This window comes from Triticum urartu, chromosome 2A (assembly GCF_056163025.1).
Source record: "Triticum urartu cultivar PI428250 chromosome 2A, HENAU_Tu73, whole genome shotgun sequence".
Taxonomy (NCBI): Eukaryota; Viridiplantae; Streptophyta; class Magnoliopsida; order Poales; family Poaceae; genus Triticum; species Triticum urartu.
This window is the reverse complement of record NC_141874.1, coordinates 701,185,492-701,208,446: the sequence shown is the minus strand read 5'-3', so window position 1 is coordinate 701,208,446 and position 22,955 is coordinate 701,185,492. Positions and strand designations below refer to the sequence as shown.

The 22,955-nt window shown below is 46.2% G+C and overlaps 1 protein-coding gene and 1 long non-coding RNA gene across 2 annotated transcripts; one reads left to right on the top strand and one right to left on the bottom strand.

The window, feature by feature from the left end:
• Positions 1 to 9,424: 9,424 nt before the first annotated feature.
• LOC125537970 (uncharacterized) lies at positions 9,425 to 14,269 on the top strand. Its single transcript, XM_087542209.1, has 7 exons — positions 9,425 to 9,473; positions 10,542 to 12,184; positions 12,269 to 12,570; positions 12,667 to 13,351; positions 13,434 to 13,514; positions 13,604 to 14,117; positions 14,178 to 14,269. The coding sequence occupies exons 1-7, from the start codon at positions 9,425 to 9,427 to the stop codon at positions 14,267 to 14,269; spliced, it is 3,366 nt and encodes a 1,121-aa protein (XP_087398335.1).
• A 4,657-nt stretch (positions 14,270 to 18,926) lies between these two features.
• Positions 18,927 to 20,256, bottom strand: LOC147986929 (uncharacterized). The gene is made up of 4 exons (XR_015615251.1): positions 19,863 to 20,256; positions 19,695 to 19,739; positions 19,451 to 19,519; positions 18,927 to 19,170 (listed from the first exon to the last, which is right to left on the bottom strand). It is a non-coding gene; the product is annotated as an uncharacterized LOC147986929 (long non-coding RNA).
• Between the last annotated feature and the right edge of the window lie 2,699 nt (positions 20,257 to 22,955).

The window sequence follows — 22,955 nt, the reverse complement described above, 5'->3', positions numbered from 1 at the left end:
ATCGTTGTCGCCTCGCCAATCTTATGCTTCCATGACTATCGCTGCCGCTTAGTGATAAAGTAAAGCATTACAGCGCGATTGCATTGCATACAATAAAGCGACAACCATATGGCTCCTGCCAGTTGCCGATAACTCAGTTACAAAACATGATCATCTCATACAATAAAATTTAGCATCATGTCTTGACCATATCACATCACAACATGCCCTGCAAAAACAAGTTAGACGTCCTCTACTTTGTTGTTGCATGTTTTACGTGGCTGCTACGGGCTTAAGCAAGAACCAATCTTACCTACGCATCAAAACCACAACGATAGTTTGTCAAGTTGGTGCTGTTTTAACCTTCGCAAGGACCGGACGTAGCCACACTCGGTTCAACTAAAGTTGGAGAAACTGTCACCCGCAAGCCACCTATGTGCAAAGCACGTCGGGAGAACCGGTCTCGCGTAAGCGTACGCGTAATGTCGGTCCGGGCTGCTTCGTCCAACAATACCGCCGAACCAAAGTATGACATGCTGGTAAGCAGTATGACTTATATCGCCCACAACTCACTTGTGTTCTACTCGTGCATATAACATCAACATATAAAACCTAGGCTCGGATGCCACTGTTGGGTTTCGTTGTAATTTCAAAAAATTTCCTACGCACACGCAAGATCATGGTGATGCATAGCAACGAGAGGGGGAGAGTGTGATCTACGTACCCTTGTAGATCGACAACGGAAGCGTTTGGTTGATGTAGTCGTACGTCTCCACGGCCTGACCGATCAAGCACCGAAACTACGGCACCTCCGAGTTCTAGCACACGTTCAGCTCAATGACGATCCCCGGACTCCGATCCAGCAAAGTGTCGGGGAAGAGTTCCGTCAGCACGACGGCGTGGTGACGATCTTGATGTACTACTGTTGCAGGGCTTCGCCTAAGCACCGCTACAATATTATCGAGGACTATGGTGGAAGGGGGCACCGCACACGGCTAAGAATATGATCACGTGGATCAACTTGTGTCTCTAGGGGGTGCCCCTGCCTCCGTATATAAAGGTTCAAGGGAGGGGGGCTGGCCGGCCAGGAGAGGCGCGCCAGGAGGAGTCCTACTCCCTCTGGGAGTAGGACTCCCCCCTTTCCTAGTTGGAATAGGATTCGTGAGGTGGGAAAAGAGAGAGAGAGAAGGAGGGGGGCGCCGGCCCCCTCTCTCCTTGTCCTATTCGGACTAGGGGTGGAGGGGCGCGCGGCCCAGCCCTGGCTGCCTCTTCTCTTCTTCCACTAAGGCCCACTAAGGCCCATATACCTCCCGGGGGGTTCCGGTAACCTCCCGGTACTCCGGTAAAATCCCGATTTCACCCGGAACACTTCCGATATCCAAACATAGGCTTCCAATATATCAATCTTTATGTCTCGACCATTTCGAGACTCCTCGTCATGTCCGTGATCACATCCGGGACTCCGAACAACCTTCGGTACATCAAAATGCATAAACTCATAATATAACTGTCATCGTAACCTTAAGCGTGCGGACCTTACGGGTTCGAGAACAATGTAGACATGACCGAGACACGTCTCCGGTCAATAACCAATAGCGGAACCTGGATGCTCATATTGGCTCCTACATATTCTACGAAGATCTTTTATCGGTCAGACCGCATAACAACATACGTTGTTCCCTTTGTCATCGATATGTTACTTGCCCGAGATTCGATCGTCGGTATCCCATACCTAGTTCAATCTCGTTACCGCCAAGTCTCTTTACTCGTTCTGTAATACATCATCCCGCAACTAACTCATTAGTTGCAATGCTTGCAAGGCTTAAGTGATGTGCATTACCGAGAGGGCCCAGAGATACCTCTCCGACAATCGGAGTGACAAATCCTAATCTTGAAATACACCAACCCAACATGTACCTTTGGAGACACCTGTAGAGCTCCTTTATAATCACCCAGTTACGTTGTGACGTTTGGTAGCACACAAAGTGTTCCTCTAGCAAACGGGAGTTGCATAATCTCATAGTCATAGGAACATGTATAAGTCATGAAGAAAGCAATAGCAACATACTAAACGATCGGGTGCTAAGCTAATGGAATGGGTCATGTCAATCAGATCATTCAACTAATGATGTGATCCTGTTAATCAAATGACAACTCTTTGTCCATGGTTAGGAAACATAACCATATTTGATTAATAAGCTAGTCTAGTAGAGGCATACTAGTGACACTCTGTTTGTCTATGTATTCACACATGTATCATGTTTCCGGTTTAATACAATTCTAGCATGAATAATAAACTTTTATCATGATATATAAGGAAATAAATAACTTTATTATTGCCTCTAGGGCATATTTCCTTCACTCGCGGCATGGCCGGCTCCCACGTTGGCCGACTCCCCGGCCACCCGGCTGGTCCGGCTGCCAGGTGACTACGTGCTCCCGCGCCGCCTTCCGCCGCTCGGCTGCTGCGGATGGCTGCTCGTGCTGGAGGGGGCCGGCTGCCCAAGAGAAAAAGAAACATGAGGTCGGCTGATGAGAAAGTAAGGAAAAATAAGAGGCCGGCTGTCCAAGTCAACGGCCGACTACCTGTCGCCGGCTTCCTGAAAACAAAATAGAGAAGAAATGGGGGCGGATGAAGAAGAGCTGCCGGCTGTCCAAATAGAGAGAGAGGCCGGCTGTGAAAAAAAAAGAGAGAGAGAGCAGCCTATACGTCCCGCGTCCGGCTGTCAACAACCGGACAAAGAGATGAAGAAAGAAGACAAAGTAGTCACCGGGAGATCCGGCCCGACTGCTCAGCAGCCGGCCCAAATCACGGGGGCTAAAACCAGCGGGTGCGCTGACACGTCCCCGCGAAGAAGAAGACAAAATAGTCGCCGGGAGATGCGGCCTGACTGCTCAACAGTCAGCCCGAATCTCGGGGGCTACACCCAGCGGGTGCGCTGACACGCCCCCGCGAGGAAGAAGACAAAGTAGTCGTCGAGAGATCCGGCCCGACTGCTCAGCTGTCGGCCTGAATCTCGGGGGCTACACCCAGCGGGTGCGCTGACGCGCCCCCGCGAGGAAGAAGACAAAGTAGTCACCGGGAGATCCGGCCCGACTGCTCAGCAGTCGGCCCGAATCTCGGGGGCTACACCCAGCGGGTGCGCTAACGCGCCCCCGCGAGGAAGAAGACAAAGTAGCTGCCGGGAGATCCGGCCCGACCGCTCAGCAGTCGGCCCGAATCTCGGGGGCTACACCCAGTGGATGTGTTGGTGCGCCCCCACGAAAGATTGTAAGAAACAAAAACAAGAGACAAGAGAAGAGTTTTGTCCGGCTGCCAGCAGCCGGCAGAAGAAAAAGGGTGTTGCAAGACGCCTCGCCGCCTGGCCGGTCGAGCCTGACCGGCTGGGACCCCCCTTCGAGTACCCGGAGGCTCGAAGGCTACACCTAGTGGGTGCGCCGACGCGCTTCGCGAGCGCCGAGTTGTGCCGGCAGTCGGCGACGACCGCGACTACATGAAAATCAATGTGAGCTCCTCACCCGCATATTTTTTGCATCACGCAAGTACAGATAACCCCGAACGATGCTCGGGGGTTATCTCCGCATTTTTATTACAGTTGCACCACTGTTCGCCCTGGTGCCAGCCAGAGTTGGCCCGGGGGCTGGCCGCTTGGCCTGAGATGTTTTTTTCCTGTAGACGGCTTAGTAGCGTGTGCAGTACCAAATGCCCACTCTCAGTCACAGACCACAGAGCGGCTGTCCGGCTAGCTAGAGTGAACGCTGGAGGCCACCCACGTGAAAAACGGATTGGGCGACCCGGCCGTTTACTTTACAAGTATCTACTCGGTTAAATCTGCTCCCAGACTCTGAGTACTGTACTCTCCACTTTGTGGCCCACTCTCAGCCACAGACCGCAGAGCGGCTGTCCGGCAAGCAAGAGCACAAGCCAAAAAGCGGAGGGGACACGAAAAAGATTAATGGGGCTCGGACGGAACCGAGTCGGCACCCTCCGCATAAAACTTGCAATGCTAAAAGCAAACATTTGATATATCTGCGTGGACTAACTTCGTCTTTTTTGCATGATCATTTCTGTGGGAAACCCCCTCCTGGCTCGCAGGCTCAGAGACTATATTAACACCTGCCAAGGAACCTCCGCCCAACTTTGCCAAGTTGCCCGAAGGCTCGGGGGCAACTGTCAAAGTTATTGGCCACGGATACTCCGAAGATGGCAAGGCGATATTTCAAGACATCGGGGCTAGCAAAGCCCCTCAGTCCAATTGCCTGGCCGCTCCTGCCGGCTTCCCATCCGACTGCTCTGCCCAGTCGGCTGCCGGCTGCGCCAACCAGCCGACAGCCGACTGCAGCCCGACCCGACACCGACAAGACACCGACGAGATGACTGTACCTGAGCACTGTTTATATGTCACCCCAGCCATCATGTATAGTGTCACTTGTCCCCTGGCACTATTTATGAAGTGACCTAGGGGACAAGGATGACACCCACCATGCCTTGCCCATGCCACTACTTGGCTTACTCTCTAAGCTAGCTCACACTATAAAAGGAGGCCTTGTCCATCCATCCAGGAGGATGGACTCAGACACACACACAAGCAAGCTAGCTAGCAAGCCATCCACACATGTATGAGCATACACCCATTCGGCTAGAGGCCACGGCCACCACGCCACTAGCTAGCTAACTCATTGCTATTACTCTCAGTCCAATACAGCTCCACGAGCGCTTTGTGTTGCGATATACTCCACATATACTCAGGCATGCAGGAGTAGGGGTATTATCTCTCCGGAGAGCCCGAACCTGGGTAAACTAGAGCGTGCTACTCGCATACCCGTCCCCGGATATTCCGGCAGCAGTCTTGCCCCCACCATGATAAGCCATCCTTTGGCATATGTCGCACCCAACCCCCGACACAATATGATCGTAGAAGACGAGACCGGAATGTCTGTACGATCAAGGCTTTCAGTTTCAGAGTGAGAATGTTGTTCCTGAGCATAGAGTAGCGGCAACATTTGAGCAGTTCACTCAGTTTAATGAAGATATGCGTGATTGGGAGACTCACGTGCAACTGCAAAATGATTTGGTTGAGCATATGTGGACTCATGTTGGCAACCAATAGATGTATCTTCTTTTATTCGTTTGCAAAACTATGTGAAACATTTTTTTTATTTGGCCTGTAAAACTATACTATTTATTTGGGGGACTATTTTGCTTGTTAAATTTTCATTTCACAATATGTTGAATGCAATGCAAAATTGGGTGGTTAGCCGGCCACGCCTGCACATATGGGTCGGCATGTTGGGCGCGTTGCCGACCCATATGAAAAACAGAGCGGACGCCGGGCGGGCGGCAGACCCAAACAGACAAAAAGCGAAAGAAATCGCAGTCCGTTTGGGTCGGCCCGTTAGAGTTGCTCTAAAAACTTAAATGAAATGACTAAAAAAGTAAATAAACGCAGTTAAAAAAACATAAAACATATATAGGGGTTACGGCCATAAAACGGCCCAGTTTCTCAGTCCACTTAAACAGCCCAGTTTCATAATTAACTTAAAACCAAAATAAAAAAACGCGTCCCGCGCGCTCCTGTCGCGCCCGTCGATGGCTTGGCCGTCGCCATCTTCACTGGCCGTCAGTGTTGTCGTCGTCGCTGACGAGGTCGACATTGTCCGGCGGCGTCCACAGGTGGGTCGGCGACCCGTGGTGCACGGGGGCGGCGGACTGGATAGTAGGCGGGGCCTGCACCACCTCCTCCCGAGGCGAGTCCTCCTGCTCCGGCGACCGCGGCTGCGTGGGGCACCAGTTCACGCCCCCGGGGGCGGCCGCCATCTGCTCAGCGAAGCACGACCAGCTGCACCCCTGGCCCACCAGGTCAGGGTGGAACGTGGCCACCGGCGGCTCCTCCACCACCTCCTCCTTCGGCACCATCTCCGGCTCGGGGATGGCGACGTCGCCGGCCGCAGAGAGGGCCGTCATCTCCTCGAGGCCCTCCCATTGGCGCTCGTCGTGCGTGTGCATGGAGTCCTCCAGCACACGCACCATGAGCCGGGCCTCCTCCTCCGCCGTCATGCGAGGAGGTGGGGGTGGCGATGGATATGGCGACGGCGACGGCGTGGGCGTCAGGCCGCGCACCCGCGTGCGCCCGCACGCCCGGGGAGCCGCTCGGGGCTCACGTGGCCGTCGCGGCCCCGTCGACGTGCCGGCGAAGAACGACGCCCGCCGCACGTCGTGCTCATCGCGGAGCCAAGTGTCCCACATTGGCGAGTCGCGGGAGTACCTCTCGTCGTAGTAGAGGTCGTCCGAGAGGAGGAGGCGGCGGCGCTGGATCTCCTGGCGGCGAGCACGGCCGCTCTGCGGGACGGGCGGGATCGACACACAGTCGGCCGATAGGTGCCAGTTATTGGGGAGGTGGACGTCGCTCCAGGGCAGCGGCGTCCTCGTCTCCCAGTAACGACGACAGATGGCCGCCTCGATGTAGTGTCGATCGCGCGCGCTGACGGCCGTGGGCGCGATGGAGAACGCGGGCGGCGCGGGGGACCCGACGTGGTGGCGATGGACACGCGGGCTGCTCCTTCTTCACCAAGCCGCGGCGGCGTCCCGACGACGAGCCAGCTCGCGGTCGTGCTTGCCTTTGCGGCCGTAGTTCCATAGCCCCATGGCTGCGGGCGGCCGGCCGGCGAGCTCGAGGCTAGGGTTTGGGGGTCTGGGGCTGTCGGGTTTCGCGGAGGCCGCGGGACAGTGTTGACGACGACCGGTCCACGGTTCTCATTTAAGAAGGACCGCGACCCCTCGCCTAGGCGGATGACAGGCGGGACCGCCCGCGCGTGCGCATTCATGTGGGCGGGTGGGAGGTAGGTGGCCGCCTGCCACGCGGCCTCGATGCGGACGAGGCGCGCGTCCGTCTGGTGTCTGCCGCGACACAAACCCGGTGTAAGTTTGCGTTCGAAATGGGTCGACCCGGACACAAAACGAACCAGATGTGTCCGGGCCGTCGCGCGCTGGGCCGTCTTATTTGTTTTTTTTACCTCAAACGAGCGGGGCTGGACAGAATAGGCCCGCGTGGTGGAGTTGGCTGAGTACGTACGCACGTACTCCTGCCTGTGAATCAACAGCAACAAGTAGCGTAGCGCTCCTGCCCTGCTTCTGCTTGTCCAGTAGCTGTAGGCTCGCAGTACTAGCGGCCAGCCACAAGTGCGACACATGAGTGTACCTACGCTTACACGTACATACTCCCTAGTCCCTAATACGAACAATGGGGCAACACTGTAACGGTCTCCAGTCCAGTGCTACGGTGCAGTGTACACACGACAGCTGTCCCGTGCCGTGCGGTAATTGTCCAGCTGGACGCTGTCCGCAGATCTCTTACCGTCGAAAGTACTCTTGGATGGCCAGTAAAAAAAGGAGACATCTGGGAGCCTGTGGCTGTCAGAGCATGGCCGCGTATGAGGAACGTCCCCATGGATGGCCGTCCAATCGACGTGACCCTTTGCCAGATTTTGCCTCACGACGCCCATCTCTCGAATCATGGGTAAAATTCTCCGTTTCTACCTCTCGCGCCGGGCCCTAGCCAGGAGCAGGCGGCAGTGGCTCGCGTCCGTTTGCGCTCGTCACGGATTCGTCTCCACTGTGCGCGCGCTCGGCCGATCGACAGCGACTTGTGGGCGATGCAGCGTTGGTTTGTGGGCGCTTCGTCCTCTCTCTCTCTCTCTTTCCGTGAGCAGATAATTCCCGTCGTAGTCCTACTAGTGTGTGGATCGATCTCGTGTCGTGTGTGCCCCTGCAGTAAAATGCCCCGGTGGCCCGGTAACTTGGGCCGATCCTCCAGTAAGTATACGTGATGTGATTGGTTCACTGTGTAAGGTTGATTAAGAACATCAGTTTTTGCTATGTCTCGATCGATTGAAACGTCTCAGTCGATAGTATCTTTCTTTGATTTTACATGAAGATTCGTACAAAAATATTATTTTCAGTTCTTTCTTCTTCTTACATATAACTACAATATATCATTTAACTGAGACTTGATTAACTCTCGGTTGAATGAGACCTAACCACACCTAAGACCATATAGCGATGCTACTTCGTGCAGTACAGACATTGTTTTTCAAAATATCACAGACGCAAACCCTCGTACACTCGCCCATACGCTCAACTCTACCCCGTCACTATGAGCTACTCTGGGCAGTGCAGACCATTTAACATGTGACAGACGACGAGTGGCCCGCGTGGCAGGTTGGGGTTTCTTTCGGGCATTGGCAGTTTCGGACATGCCATGGTGTATGATGCATGATGATGTGTACTGAAATGATGGCCCGACGGATGTGCGGTGCAGTGGAGTGAGCAAGGCCATGAATGAATGACCCCCGGCCGGGCGCGCGTGCAAAATTATTACGCTGGCGTGGCCATGTCACGTCACATCGCCATCGCATCGCTCCGGCCAGCAGCGCAATAAACTCCCTCAGTCCTCGCACGCCAATGGCATGAGAGAGGTTGTGAGGAGGACGATGGATGGAGGAACCCCATTTCTGAAACGTGGCTCGTGTGTCTGCATCAATGGCTGTGGGCTCACGCCGTCCGCATTGGCCTCCTACTCCTAGTGACGTGCCGGTCTGCCACGGTATGATTGCCTGTGCGTAGTTGCTCCAACGTCTATGCGTTACGTGCCGTGTACCCGGTGAGAGTATCTGGTGCTACCGCGGCTCAGGTGCTACCGTGATACGGGCTTCTGAGCCGTCGAATTTCTAGATCGGACGGTGCATGAGAGTTTTTGGATCTGCTACACATATGTGTAATTTTTGGACTCCTAAAAGTCTTTTCTGTAAATGTTACGAAGTTACTAGGAGCCGTCCAATTTGAAAATCCGATGGCCCAGAAGCCCGTATCACGGTAGCACGTGAGCCACGGTAGCACCTGATATGCATGGATTCCGTTGCGGTTTGAGAGTCTCGGAGGTTCACACCGAGTACGTACCATGCAACGCTGGATTTGGCTGGAGCTCGGACGTTACGTGCCGTGTACCCGGTGATCGGTACAAGAGGTAATATCACTAGCAGTCACAAAACTTGCGTTGGATGTGCATTTTAGTGCTAAAACTTGCAAAATACATCGTTGTAGTCGCATAACTTGCGTTTACGTGCACATACGGTCACAAATCCCGTCTGCCTTCATACGACGTGCTGGCGTGGCATACCTGGCCCGCTGGCAGCCTCTGATTCCGTCCGGCGCGGCGCGCGCGCGTCTTCTTTACACAAAACCCCTTAGCCCGTTTCGTAATTAGCTGAAAAACCCCTCCAACGGGGGAAACAGGCAGGCCTGCTCTTTTTGCCCAAAGGGTCCCCAAAAATGCTACCCATTCATTCCCACTCATCCTCACCGCTTCGTCTCCCTCCTCTGTGTCGCTCCTCTGTCTCCGTCGATTTTTCCAACACGGTGGCGGCACGGCGGCCGTCGTCGTAGGACATGGATGACCCGCATCGTCGGGTGCGAGGCGATCCAGCGCCGCCGTATGGTTAGTCCCACTGTCCTCTGTCGTTTTTGACTCTGCATCTGTTCGTTGTTATGTTCGCCGTCTCCGACATAGTTAGGGTTCATGGGGTAGGGCGACCAAGTCTGATTGATGTACGTTGGCGCCGTGCGTAGCCCGTTCTGGACTTAGGCATTACGTACGGATGGTTGTTGGGGCCCTGCTTGCGGAATCGTGCTAGGGTTTAATTAGGGGTTATTGAGGAGGTCGCTTTATCCATAGAAATTGATGATCAGAGGAACGAGATGCCTCCATGTAAATTGTTCTAGTGTTTAATTGGGGAAAATTATTTATTAGATATTTGACAATGTGTACTGCTGCTAGTTGAATCTTTCAAAAGTCTGAATGTGTGCAGTGTTATCCTGCGCCTAGTTTAGTCGTTAGTTAAATTCAGTTAGGAATAAAACGGCTAGTGCATGAGCTTATTTGTAGGAGTAACCACGACGTGTGGTGTTAGAGTCCTAGCCGGACACAGATGAGCACTTGTAGTAGTTGTAGGATTAGAAGTCCAAACCGAGTAGGTTTGAGTGCTAGTCCAAGCTGCTATATATACGCACGTATAATCCCTGTAACTTGTACCGATCAGAAGAAAAGCAATAAAAGAGCAAGGCGCGTCAAGAGCCTTTGGCTATCAATCCATCGATCAGTTTTGTTCTGCCGAGAGGTTTCGCCGAGACAGCCGATCGCTAGCTTCGCTAGTTGCAAGCTCGCCAGCTCTACGTACAGGAATCAATTAAGCTGCTTGCCTGCTAGCTAGCTTTGCACATCATACGTGTATCGGCTCCTGGGATTTTTGGTCTAGCGATCAAAAGCCAAAAGCCAACATTATTTGTGCACTGACCGAGAAACGAACTTGCTACCGCTGTTTGACATTGCTGCAGTTAACTGAAGTTGGCATTTGCTGAATTTTTTCTCTGAACTTGTTGGGAGGACTGATGTACTTGTTAACTGAATTTTTTCTCTGAACTTGTTGGAAGGACTGATGTACTTGTTAACTGAATCTGACATTTTAACATGATGTACTGATTTGTTATGAACTCTTTTACATTGCAGGAGATTTTGATGGTCTGTTCAGTGTTGAGATCCACCATAGTGGTTTCTTTTGTGGCAGTGACATAAACAGAACATACATGGACTATGAGGTTGATTGGTTTGACAATTGTCAGACTGACACTTGGTCCTTACTCTGGATTGATGACTTTCTTCTGCAGCTGGGCTATGATAGACAAGCTTCAAAGATTGATGTTTACTGGTGTGAACCAAGAAAGACAGTTAGTGATGGCCTGAAGCTCTTAACCTGTGATGCCGACATTGTTCTTATGATTTGTGCAACATTAGAGCACAAGAACCTGCTGCTGATAGTAGACCATGGTGATACCCTGCAGTCATTAAACAAAGATGATGTTCTGACAAATGGAGTGAAGGATCCACCTAAGGTTATTACTCCAAAGAGGCATGGAAAAGAAAATGTCAGTTATCCAGAGAAAGAGCAGAGTCCTAGAGAGAAAATGTCAAGGACAACAAGGAGATCTATGTCATTTGGAGAAGGATGTAGCTCAAGGAATGCTATGGAGGAGGAGAATATTGAGGATGTTAACAATAGTGAAGAAGAGGGAAATGATGAGGATGCAGGGTCAGAAACAGACGAGGAGTTCTATGAGAGTGACTATGAAGTTGCAGAAGGTGATGATGATTTGTTTGACGCAAATGTAGACAAAGATGTTGATGATCACAGAGAGAAGAACATATTGCCAGACTTTGAAGAAGAACTTCCAGAAGATGCTTTGGAGGACAGCCACTTAAATATGTCGAAAGAAGAGAAAGAGAAGTTGAAGCACAAATTCAGTACTTTCAACCCAACAACTGATCTGAATGCACCTGTGTTTAAGATTGGGTTGGTGTTTGCAGATATGAAGGAATTGAGGCATGCTCTCACTGCATACAGTGTAAGGAATAGGGTGAAAGTGAACAAGCTCCGAAATACTTCAGTATCACTAGAGGCTGTATGCAAGCCTGGTTGCACTTGGTACTTGAAGGCAGGTAAAGATAACAGGTCAAGTAGCATACAGATCAAGAAGTATGTTGACAATCACACTTGCACAAAAGCATGGGACCTGAGAGTTCTGACTGCTCCTTTTCTTACTAACAAGTTCAGAGAAGAATTCAGAGACAATGAAAAAATGCCTCTGAAGAAATTTTCAGATAAGGTGGAGACAGAATATAATTTGGTTCCACACAGGAGTAAGTTGGGAAGAGCTAGGAGAGCAACAGTGAATCAAATAAGGGGAGTAGATGATGACCAATATAATACTTTGTGGGACTATGGTCAGGAGCTTAGAAGGAGCAATCCAGGAAGCCAGTTCTTCTTGTGCACTAAGGAAGTATTTGATGAGAAGACAAAGAAGGTACAAGACCACTTTTCCACATTGTACTGGTCGTATGATGCATGCAAGACGGGATTCCTTAAGGGATGTAGACCAATCATTTTCCTGGATGGTTGTCACATTAAAACGAGATACAAGGGAACATTACTAACAGCCGTTGGAATCAATCCCAATGATTGTATCTTTCCAGTAGCATTTGGGTTATGTGAAATGGAGTCAACCCATAGCTGGAAGTGGTTCTTAGCATCCTTAAAAGATGACCTGAACATAATGAACACCTCACCATACACCATTATGAGTGACAAGCAGAAGGTTAGTACTAGATCATTCAATTTCTTCATTGCAACAACATAAGTGTGTGCTGTTTTGCAGAGATTAATGTGTTCTGTTTTGCAGGGATTAATAAACGCAGTGAAAAAGGTTTTCCCTCATTCAGAACATAGAAACTGTGTTAGGCACATTTATCAAAATTTCCATAAAGTACACAAGGGAGAGCAGCTCAAGAATGATCTATGGTCTATAGCAAGGTCCACTAATAAAGCTGCATACACCAGGAACATGGATCTAATGAAAGAACACAGCTTGGGTGCCTACACCTGGGTTGAGAAATTGGAGCCAAGAACATGGATCAAAGCATTCTTTGACCCGTTTTGCAAGTGTGACATATTACTAAACAATATGTCAGAAGTGTTCAATAGGTTACTCTCTTGTTACTTTTTCCTCTCTTGTTATTTTCTTGTCAACAAAAAATCAAATGCCAACTGTGTGCTTACATATTTGGTACTATTTTGCAGTTACATTTTGGATGCGAGGGAAATGCCAATTAAGTCAATGTTGGACCAGATAATGTGGAAGCTAACAAACAGGATTGTTGGTAAGCAGAGAGAGGCAGAGAAATGGACAGGCAGATTATGTCCCAAGATACAGAAGAAATTGGACAAGTATGTGGAGTGGGCAAAGAACTGCAGGGTGCAAGAGTATGGGCAAGGTGTTTGCAAGGTTTTCTCTTTGAACAACACATACATTGTTGACCTGAAAATGCTTTCTTGTGAATGCAAAAGGTGGGTACTATCTGGCATACCTTGCCATCATGCAATTGCATGTTTTAGGCATGAGAGAATTGAGCCAGAGAGCATGGTCCATTCATGCTACACTGTTGAGGAATATAAGAAGTGTTATGGATTTAATATGATGCCAATGAGGGACCCACAGCAATGGGAAAAAATGCATGGCATTGCTGTTCACCCACCCCTGTACACAAAAGTAATGGGCAGGCCTAAGAAGAACAGGAAAAAAGATCCAGAAGAGAAGAAAGACAAGACTGGGGTGAAAAAATTGAGCAAACATGGTGTGACCATGCATTGTTCTGTTTGTGGAGCTGCTGACCATAACAAGAAGGGCCACCACAATCATGTTAATCAAACAACATCTGAGGAAACAACAATTGAAGAAGAATATGACGACCCAAGCATAATTGCTGTACCATCCTTTGCTTGTATATTTTCCCCTCTAATCTTCAAACTATACTTAAACATTGATACATTGGCTTCACCTGTTGCAGAACATCATGCCACACAGAGTCTACCCTCAGCTCGATCCAACACAAACCCCTGACTCAATGGTTTACAATATGCAAGAAATGGTAATATATTCGGTGACAAAATTATGCAGATGTAATTACCATTTAAGTGCTTACATACCCACCTTTTTATATTGTACTTGTGTGAGCAGGAGAAGTTTACATATCCAGCACCTAGGGAATTTGCCCCCCTACCTGAGTCTAGCTTCATTGCCAATGCCAGAGACTCAATTCCTATGGTTAGAGTTACAACAGCCATGTCAAGAGGCAGGGTGAGAAAGACTGCTAATGAGAAAGTTGCAAGGCCAAGGAAAAAGCAGGCAAGGGAAGGCAATATTGCAATGGGAAGCAATGTTGCAACAACTGGAAGCAATGCTCCAACAAGTGGGGCCAATGCAAGAGGAGGTGGCAATGCAAGAGGAGGGGCCAATGCAAGAGGAGGTGGCATTGCAAGAGGAGGTGGCAATGCAAGAGGAGGGGCCAATGCAAGAGGAGGTGGCAATCCAAGAGGAGCAAGAGCTGCTGCTCCAGGTTTCTTCAACTTGCTATTTGGACCCGATGGATCCACAATACATGAACCGCCACTTGTCATGCAGGGTGAGGAGGAGGTCATTTTTAGCCAAAATGCACCAGGAGCTAGCCAGGATCCTTATCTCTATGATGAAGGTTGTCTTGATGATCTGCATGACTTTTTGTCTTTGTAGTTTACATTACATGCATCTTTAGGTGAAAGTCTGATGGAGTTCTTGAATGAACTTGTTGGTTTGGTGATGGAGTTCATGAATGAACTTGTGGTCTCTAGTTCAGTACTTATTTAGAAGACGATGTGATAACAGTTATGTCACTTTTGGTTTGGTTCGTACGACTAAGAAACTACTTATGTTAGTGCCAAATATGTCATTTCAATTATGGTCTGTTCCTGTTCACTTAAGGTCAATTTGTCCGTGCTAGATCCTTGTTGCAAGTCTGCTATATTACAAATCTTGGCCAAAAGCTTAATAAAACAGCAGAAATGTTGTCCAACTTGGTCAAAAAAGTTGCTGCGATTTTTTGCCAAAACGGATTTATAAAACAGCAGATATCCTGTCCAATTTGGTCAAAATAGTTGCTGAGATTTTTGTCAAAAATGATTTATAAAACAGCAGAAATTTGATCAAAATAATCGATTGACTGAACGGGCTAAGGGGTTTTCTGCAAAGAAGACGCGCGCGCGCCGCGCCGGACGGAATCAGAGGCTGCCAGCGGGCCAGGTATGCCACGCCAGCACGTCGTATGAAGGCAGACGGGATTTGTGACCGTATGTGCACGTAAACGCAAGTTATGCGACCACAACGATATATTTTGCAAGTTCTAGCACTAAAATGCACATCCGACGCAAGTTTTGTGACTGCTAGTGATATTACCTCTCGGTACAACCACCGGCGGATTGGAAGGGGCAGCTCGAGTTTACGGCTGAATCAACACACATTTTTCTTTTGAGCGGTGGCTGAGTCGACACACACGAAATGCAATTATACAATCTGGTATCTTTTTGACACTTATACAATGCAACGTGCTTAGAGAAAGAAAATCGATTTTTCTCAAGCATCGGTGACATTATAGACACTTAATTAGACGTTTTTCTGTAAAAATAAACACCGATGCTTAAAAAAATATGATTTATTTTTCTAAGTACATCCCAAAGCATCTACTCCCTTTGATCGGAATTACTTATTTTGAAACTTATTGTATTTAGAACTAAAATAAATCTACATATGTCTATTTCTGTGACAAGTAATTTCGAACGGATGGAGTAGCATTGTACAATGCCTTATAGAGTGGCGATCATCCCCGCAGCAAGAGGGAGAACGGCTTGGCTGATGCCCATTGGTCTGAATCGCATCGCTAGTGAAGCCTTTTTATCCTCCACAGCGCGGGCGTCCCTATTACTCGCCTTCAGCGAGTCTAACTCACTGAAGGGTGTAAGTAAGGTGGGCCGGCCCATGCGGCCAGGAAGCCATAGTTTTTTTTTTGTATTTTGTATTTTCTGTTTTTGCTTTATCTTTACATTTTTATACTTTAAAATGTTGAACAAGTGTTTGAAGAAATGAAAAAGTATTTGAAAAATGTTGAACAAGTATTTCAAAAAAATATTGATAATGTATATAAAAAAATATTGAACAAGTGTTTGAAGAAATGAAAAAGTAGTTGAAAAATGTTGAACAAGTATTTTAAGAAATGTTGAACAAGTATTTTAAAGATGTTGAACAAGTATTTGAAAACTGTTGAACAAGTATTTCAAAAAATATTGATTATGTATATAAAAAATGTTGAACAAGTGTTTGAAAAAATGAAAAAGTATTTGAAAAATGTTGAACAAGTATTTTAAGAAATGTTGAACAAGTTTTTGGAAAATGTTGATCAAGTATTTAAGAAATATTGAACAAGTATTTGAAAAAATATTGATCATGTATATAAGAATGAAAAAACAAAAAGAAACAAAGGAAAGACAAACAATTGAAACAAAAAGGAGAAGAAAAAAAGAAAAGAATGAAAAAAATCGGAGAAGAAAACGAAATAAGGAACACAGAAATAAAGAAAAATAACAAAAACAGAAATAAAAAAGAAATAAAATAGAAATAGAGAAAAACCAGTGAAAAAAAGAAAAAAACGGAGAAGAAACAGTGGAAAAACCGAATTGTTTCGACTTAAGTAAGGCCGCCCTACTAGTACATCACATACCCGAGCCAAGCCGAGTGGCTAGTCGCGTGTTCCCGCAGCAAGGATGCCACGGTTTGAATCTTGGCCGCGCGTCCTTTTCTCCTCCTTTTACTCTACTTACTGTGCGCGTTTGGGGCCTGCCCATTACTGTAGACCCCTTCAGCGAGACATCTCCTAGATTTCGCTGAAGGCGAGAAATAGCTCCCACGGCGGAAGCCCTTATCTATTTCTTTTCAGGAGGGAAACCACGCTTTCTCTTTGACAGTGACCGATGAACATGGGCCGCTATCACGCTGGGAAATGTTTTTGTTTTTTGAGTGGTAGTGGTGGGCAATGGTTCAGAAGGTAGTTTTGAGCCCATACCAGATAGTAATATAGGTACATTTCCCCCCCACCCCCCTGGCCCTCCCATAACGCCTAGTTAGGAATAAAAATGGCTAAATAGGCCTAGATCTCTATTTGTACTATGATCTGACCTGTTTGAATTGTAGGAGCTTAAAGCACACAGAAAGCACAAGAGAATTAGCAATTTGTAGAAAAAATAGTCGAAAACTGCTGCGACTCGCCCACATATCCAATGTTATGGACCAACACACAACCACACACACAGTTGAGAGGAAGACCATCACCAATCTTGTGTGCAAGCATCGCTGTCGTCACTCCACCACGAGCTAACGTCTGCGATTCACCGCAAACAACCACCAACGACACCCTCACCGCAAGAGATGCATGAAGCCCATGCGGGTCCATGCCAGCCAATTGGCCACACATGTTTGTTTGCAAGAAGTCCCTTTGGACGATGCATAAAAAAATAAACACATGATTGAGGAGATGCATTGTAAGTGAATTAGACTTCCCAAAGAAAAAGGAAGTTGAAGCTCATGTTTAGATTCCTATGAAATGATGTAGGTCATGTATGGGGATTTTATAGTAGTTTGGTAGCACCAATCCTATGATCCAAAGCGTCTTGATATGTAGATATTTCTAGCATTACTAAATATCCGACTAGCACTGCCCCTCATTATTGGCTGGCCAGTGACCACATGTCAGTGATGAGCATTTGCATGTAAATTATTGGAGATGTTATCACTAACTTGTCAGCGATATGTGTTTAGAGGTCATCACTGATCGGCCAAGTGGCCCACCTACCTTGGGGAAGTCATCATTAACCCCAGCCACAGATGGGCCAAAACCGCGTCAGTGATGATAAGATTTGGCCAGTTAGTGCTATTCCACTCTGTAGTAGTGTAAGGAAGAAATTCCTTAATCAAAGAAGCCCTTACTTTTTTATATAGATATAATGGCACCATCATGTAGATACAAGAATGGACTTAGAACTTTGATTGGGTCCAATTTTTAAATGAGATAGGGATTTAGATTATGATGCCCAAGACCTTGTAAAATTGCTTCTATTATGGAGCCTAGCAAATTCTTGTGGATTCTTCGGGCTGTTTGGATCATTGCCCTCTAATGAGATGTTAGAAAATTGGATGTTGAATAGCCTTGGATGTTCATTTGTATGGATACCAAATAATTGGTTCGCCTGTGCCTCTACAACAGCCTCAACTCAATTCTTAGCCATCTTTTTTGGCAAGGCATGGGTGGCCAAATATTTCATCAAATATTTAGCGAGGCCATGATTAGCAAAGCAAGCATTGGGACAAACCAAATGGCCCCTTAGAGCCACCTAACACATGTGCCATACCCTTAAATATTTAAATTTACCAGAGCACGTGTTTTATATAGAAGTATATTATGGAAGGATTAGCCTCCCGACCTTTTGTATCTGCAAGATGTACACAACCAATATTTTATTAAAATGTTGTCAAAGACATCGAGGCAAGAGTATGCCATATGTTAGCTACCATCGTGAATCTAACCATCAATAGAACAAGTATAGTAAGGAGCCTATAACCCTCTTACATAACACTTTTACTTATGTGGAGGAGATAGAGATGAAAAATGAGGGGAGTGGCTCTCATGTAAGATCCAACCTTTACACGTGATCCTATGCAAATGTAATACATATAAGGAAAGAGATAGAGAGAAGGTTGTAAAAAGTACTAATATAAGAGCCAACCGTACTACTCCCTCCATTCCAATGAATAAGGAATAAGACATACAAACACACTTTTTAAAATCCAACTTTTACAATTAATTACATCAATAACATGGATTTTTGTGACTTAAAAATTGTACCATCGAAAACTTCTTTTCAATACGAATTCAACTGTATATTTTGTATTACATATAACCCACATTTGGTTGGTCCACACTACAAGAGATCGGGCCTGCTATGACGAGCTAAAAATGTCATGGAACATCCATTAACGTCACAAAATACCCCTGCATGACATTTTCCATGCGTCACAAGCATCGTCACGGAATCCCTGTCACAGATTACTCCTAGTGACGGCGCACGCACAGAACGTCACTCAATAAGGGACCTTCAGTGACGTTTGACGTCACTCGATTCTTCATGGCCCAGTACACACCATATTTCTATATGGGCCAAGCCCGATAATTTGTTTGGTTTACATTTTATATCCATTTTCTAGGCCATGGCTGATTTGCAGCCCAATATAGTTTGATACAGTACTCAATTTTTATTGGGCCATATCCATTTTCCACCAATTATTTTAATATTTTTTTCTACTCATTCAATCCATCTTTCGATTGTCCACACATACTACTTTTTCTTCATATGATTTCATAGCACACGTCATGATCATAGTTTTTATTAAAAACAAAACATGGCAATCATAGTTCACATACTACATAAGCAAAAATAACACGATTTACATAGAAACGTGATGAAACAAGTAGCATCAATGGGCACTAAGGACTACATTAACAAATAAGTATTTTCTTGGTCCCCAAACACATGTATAGCTTCCGTCTTCATCAAAGGAAGGAACATTTTTTGGTGTCTCTTCTCCTAATTTCTTGAAGGCAACTGAAGTTGTTGTAACCCTTCTTTGTCCATCGCGACTTCTTCAAAGGTGACTTGCATATCATCCTGTCAAAAGCTAGCATAGGATTAGAATTTGCAGCAAACTCGTAAACAACTCAAAAGAAGAGGCATGATGTGATTATAAGGCTAGTAGTGACTTGTTATATCGTGCATGTGCAGCTAACAGACTTATAGACCCATTACAACTATCAGCACATACATAAATCACATTACAACTATCAGCACATATATAAATCCATGCAGATCCATTACTTGCGAGCAAGAGCAATTTTGGTTTACGTATAGTGGGAAGACAGACCGGGGAGGTGAGCAATCTCACTGGTACCTGTTAGCATCTACAGAGAATGACAACTGTTTCAGATTATGTTCGATTCTGGCATGAGCGCTACTCCACCTGCAAAACAATGATCGATTGGCTGATGAGGGGTCTAATCACACAGGGAACAAACTTGTGGCTTATTTAGCACTTTGGCACACACGCAACAATGCAGAACCATGTACGGTGTGGATTGTAAAAATCGAAAAATTTGGAACAACATGGTTGAGGACGAAGATGGAGTCGCAGCTACCATGCGCTGTTGGATCCGGATGGAGGGAGTGCCGCATTGTTCATCCTGTGTAGAGAGGAATGATGTTAGATCGGCGGCTGGAATAGGGGTTACCTGGAGAGACAAAAAAACAAGACGCGGCTGGATCGTCGATGCCTCATAGTTCTCCGCTGCGACTGGCACCTGTACCATGAGTGAGATAGGGGAAAAGTGGATCTGGACTGGCGAGGAAGACGGTGTGGCGGTGGCGGTGTTCGTGGCACCCAGATCAGGCCGGGCGTTGGTGGCGTCGATCTGTCGTTGGCCGGGCGGCAATGGAATCCGGGGCGGTCAGATTGGTTGTGAGCTCGAAGGTGGATGAACGCCCTGTCGGTGGCTTTCGCAACTTGCAGGAAGGGGGCGAGTTTGAGGCGCTGGAGTGAAGGAGGGATGATGCGGAGAGGTGGCCAACTATGTCGCTCGCAGCCGAGGATGACGCCGCTGCCGAGATTTCAGCGCGGTGGCGGCGGCGTCTAATCTACTAGTACTAGGTAGCGATTTGGCTTTGTATCTTGAGAAGAGATGTGGGATCGTGGGAGTTCTTTTTTTTCTAGAAATCGTGGGAGGAGATATTTGTGTTAGGAGAACGTGTCATTGATATTTCTAGCCCCACATAGACTTCACGACCTGCCCCTCTTTTCTTGAATTTTTTCTCCCGTCTCCATGCTTTTGCTAGATTGCAAAAAATAAATCCTATCTTTTGTGGGCAAAAAAGATAAATCCTTTGTTCGGTCAATTAGTTTCTTACCAAAAATAATTATCTTCTATATATAGTTTATATGTGGAACATCTTGTCTGATGGTTACTTGGTGGGCACACAATTTTTCTTTTTGAGGTGTAAAAGACTTGTGCGCACACGAGCCGCAGGTCGCTATTTCCCGTACTACATCTCTTCATAATCCAAAAAAGGTAATGCGTCCCTTAATTTTTTCCAGAGCGAGTCACACAGGTCCGGATAGAAATAACTAGAAATTACTAAACTTTTCATTTCAATAAAGAAATAACTCAACTGTTGATATAGGCATATAGTCGCCCGAACATTAATACATACGGAGTATTTATTTTGTGGGGGAATAATACATATATTATAGCACAACATAAATTGTACTCCCATTCCTGCAAAAAAAAAAACTCCCATTGTCAACTCCCTTGGGGTCGAACTTCCGGTGCCATACTTTTCCCATCGACTCTCCTATGTCCTTTGTTTTTTTTATTTTTAGATAGAACGAAACCTCAGCTCACAAGCGCCCGATTCAGAGTGGGTGGACAAAAAAACTTATTTTTCAGATAGAACGAAACCTATTTCTAAGTTTTCTCATTTTCCGTTCAATCTCCTATTTCTATTTTTTTATTTTTTTAGACTGAACAAAACAACATCAGCTCACGAACGTCAGGTTGAACATTTTTGCCCAGCAACTACCTATTTATATTAGATAGAACACAACGTAAAAAAAAGATAGAGCACAATAAGTTTTTACCTGGGCACTATACATATTTATATTAGATGAAACAGAATAATTGCATCGCTCCCCACTACCAACACTGACGTCTGGGTCCTGCCGCTCAATAAACCATAATGTAGCTATGGGGGGTGCTACTACTTGACATTACAGAACAAAAAGTCGATCGTCAGACATTTGTAATATTTGGTGACTCTAGTAGGTTGGTCATGGAAATTACCAAAACGTCATACAAATCGGCAATCAGGTGCGCTCTATGGGCAAGGCGATTTGGTGACATCTATCATCACTGATTTTGCGGTAATCAGTGATGCCACCTATGAAAATGTCACATATTAGTTATTTTCGTGACGTTGTCCACCAACGTCACGCGGATTTTCGTCACAGTATCTCAATTTTGTTGTAGTGCCAATTTATGGTCAAAGTTGAATTTGAGATGTGTGCACGCCTTATTCATTGGAATGGAGAGAGTATGTGAGTAACCATGAATGATGTGTCTACATGATATGACAACTCCATATATCAATTAGTTGGCTATACTATTAGCCATTGTCTAAAGCGAGATGAAACACTTACAATCAAACAATTACTGACAAACATGTAATAAGCCATGTAGCAGTCGGGACACCAAGACAAGGCCTTCAATAGGGGCGCACCACTCGTAGGAATACATTATAGAAATCCGATGGTCAAGGCCATAACACATGTTTTTATACTAGAGTTAACCTTTTCTTTTGAAGCTTAATTTTATTATTGCAATAGGCAATAGGTCAAACCAGTTATGTGTTATAATTTGGTAAATAGAAAAAAATGAGGGGAGAGGGGGGGGGGGCAATTTCAATTTTAGGATCCTCTCTCCCTGACCCATAACCCTCACTAAGCTTTCGATGTCCTTTGCCACCTTCGAGCATAACCTACATGATTGCATTGTTTTTTGAGTGGTGAGCTGCAAAGTATCCCACTAATATAATGATCCTTTAAATAAGAGCATATATATATATATATATATATATATATATATATATATATATTTGCAAATGAGACATACAACTTTTCCTCTTTTGTAAATCTTGCCAAAATAACCCATCCAAATATTTCGTAGTCTTAAAAAATCCTTCATGGAAGATTTTGTTCTTAGAAAAACAATACCATTACCGTAAAGCCAAACCAAAAAACACTAGCTCCCATCCTCCCATGAGGACATGCCCCCGTGAACCCTCCTAGACTTGACAATGAAATTCAAAATAGTATGTGTACTATTTGAAAGAAAAACCCATGAAGTTGTATAATATATAATGCTCTATGAAGCAAAAATTCCAAGTGATAACAAACAAATAAGTAATTCTTTTAGGAATACCAATTACAACGTAGACGCACATGCTCACGCATCGTGTACTGAAGCCGAGTCGAAACTGTGGAGCTTCAAGATTGATGAAATCACCATTGATGCCTCACTATTGACTAGAACATCGCTTCCAACTAAAAGAATAGTTCGCATCGATGAGACACCAAAGCATCAAACCAGGGGTCTGATTCCTTGTGTGTCGAATGCACAGACACTTTAAAAAACACATACATAAACATATATGAATATAAATCGTCCTAGTTAGTGTGACATCACCATTACCATGGGCCAAATATGTCATCATCTGACCTCGTGCGACAATTATTTCGCAACCCCCATGGGTTTTGGGCTGCAGGATCGACAGTTAGTTGCAACACAATATACCACAATTCATCTTATATTTGCAACACTGAAAAAATCAATGCATGGACATGTGTG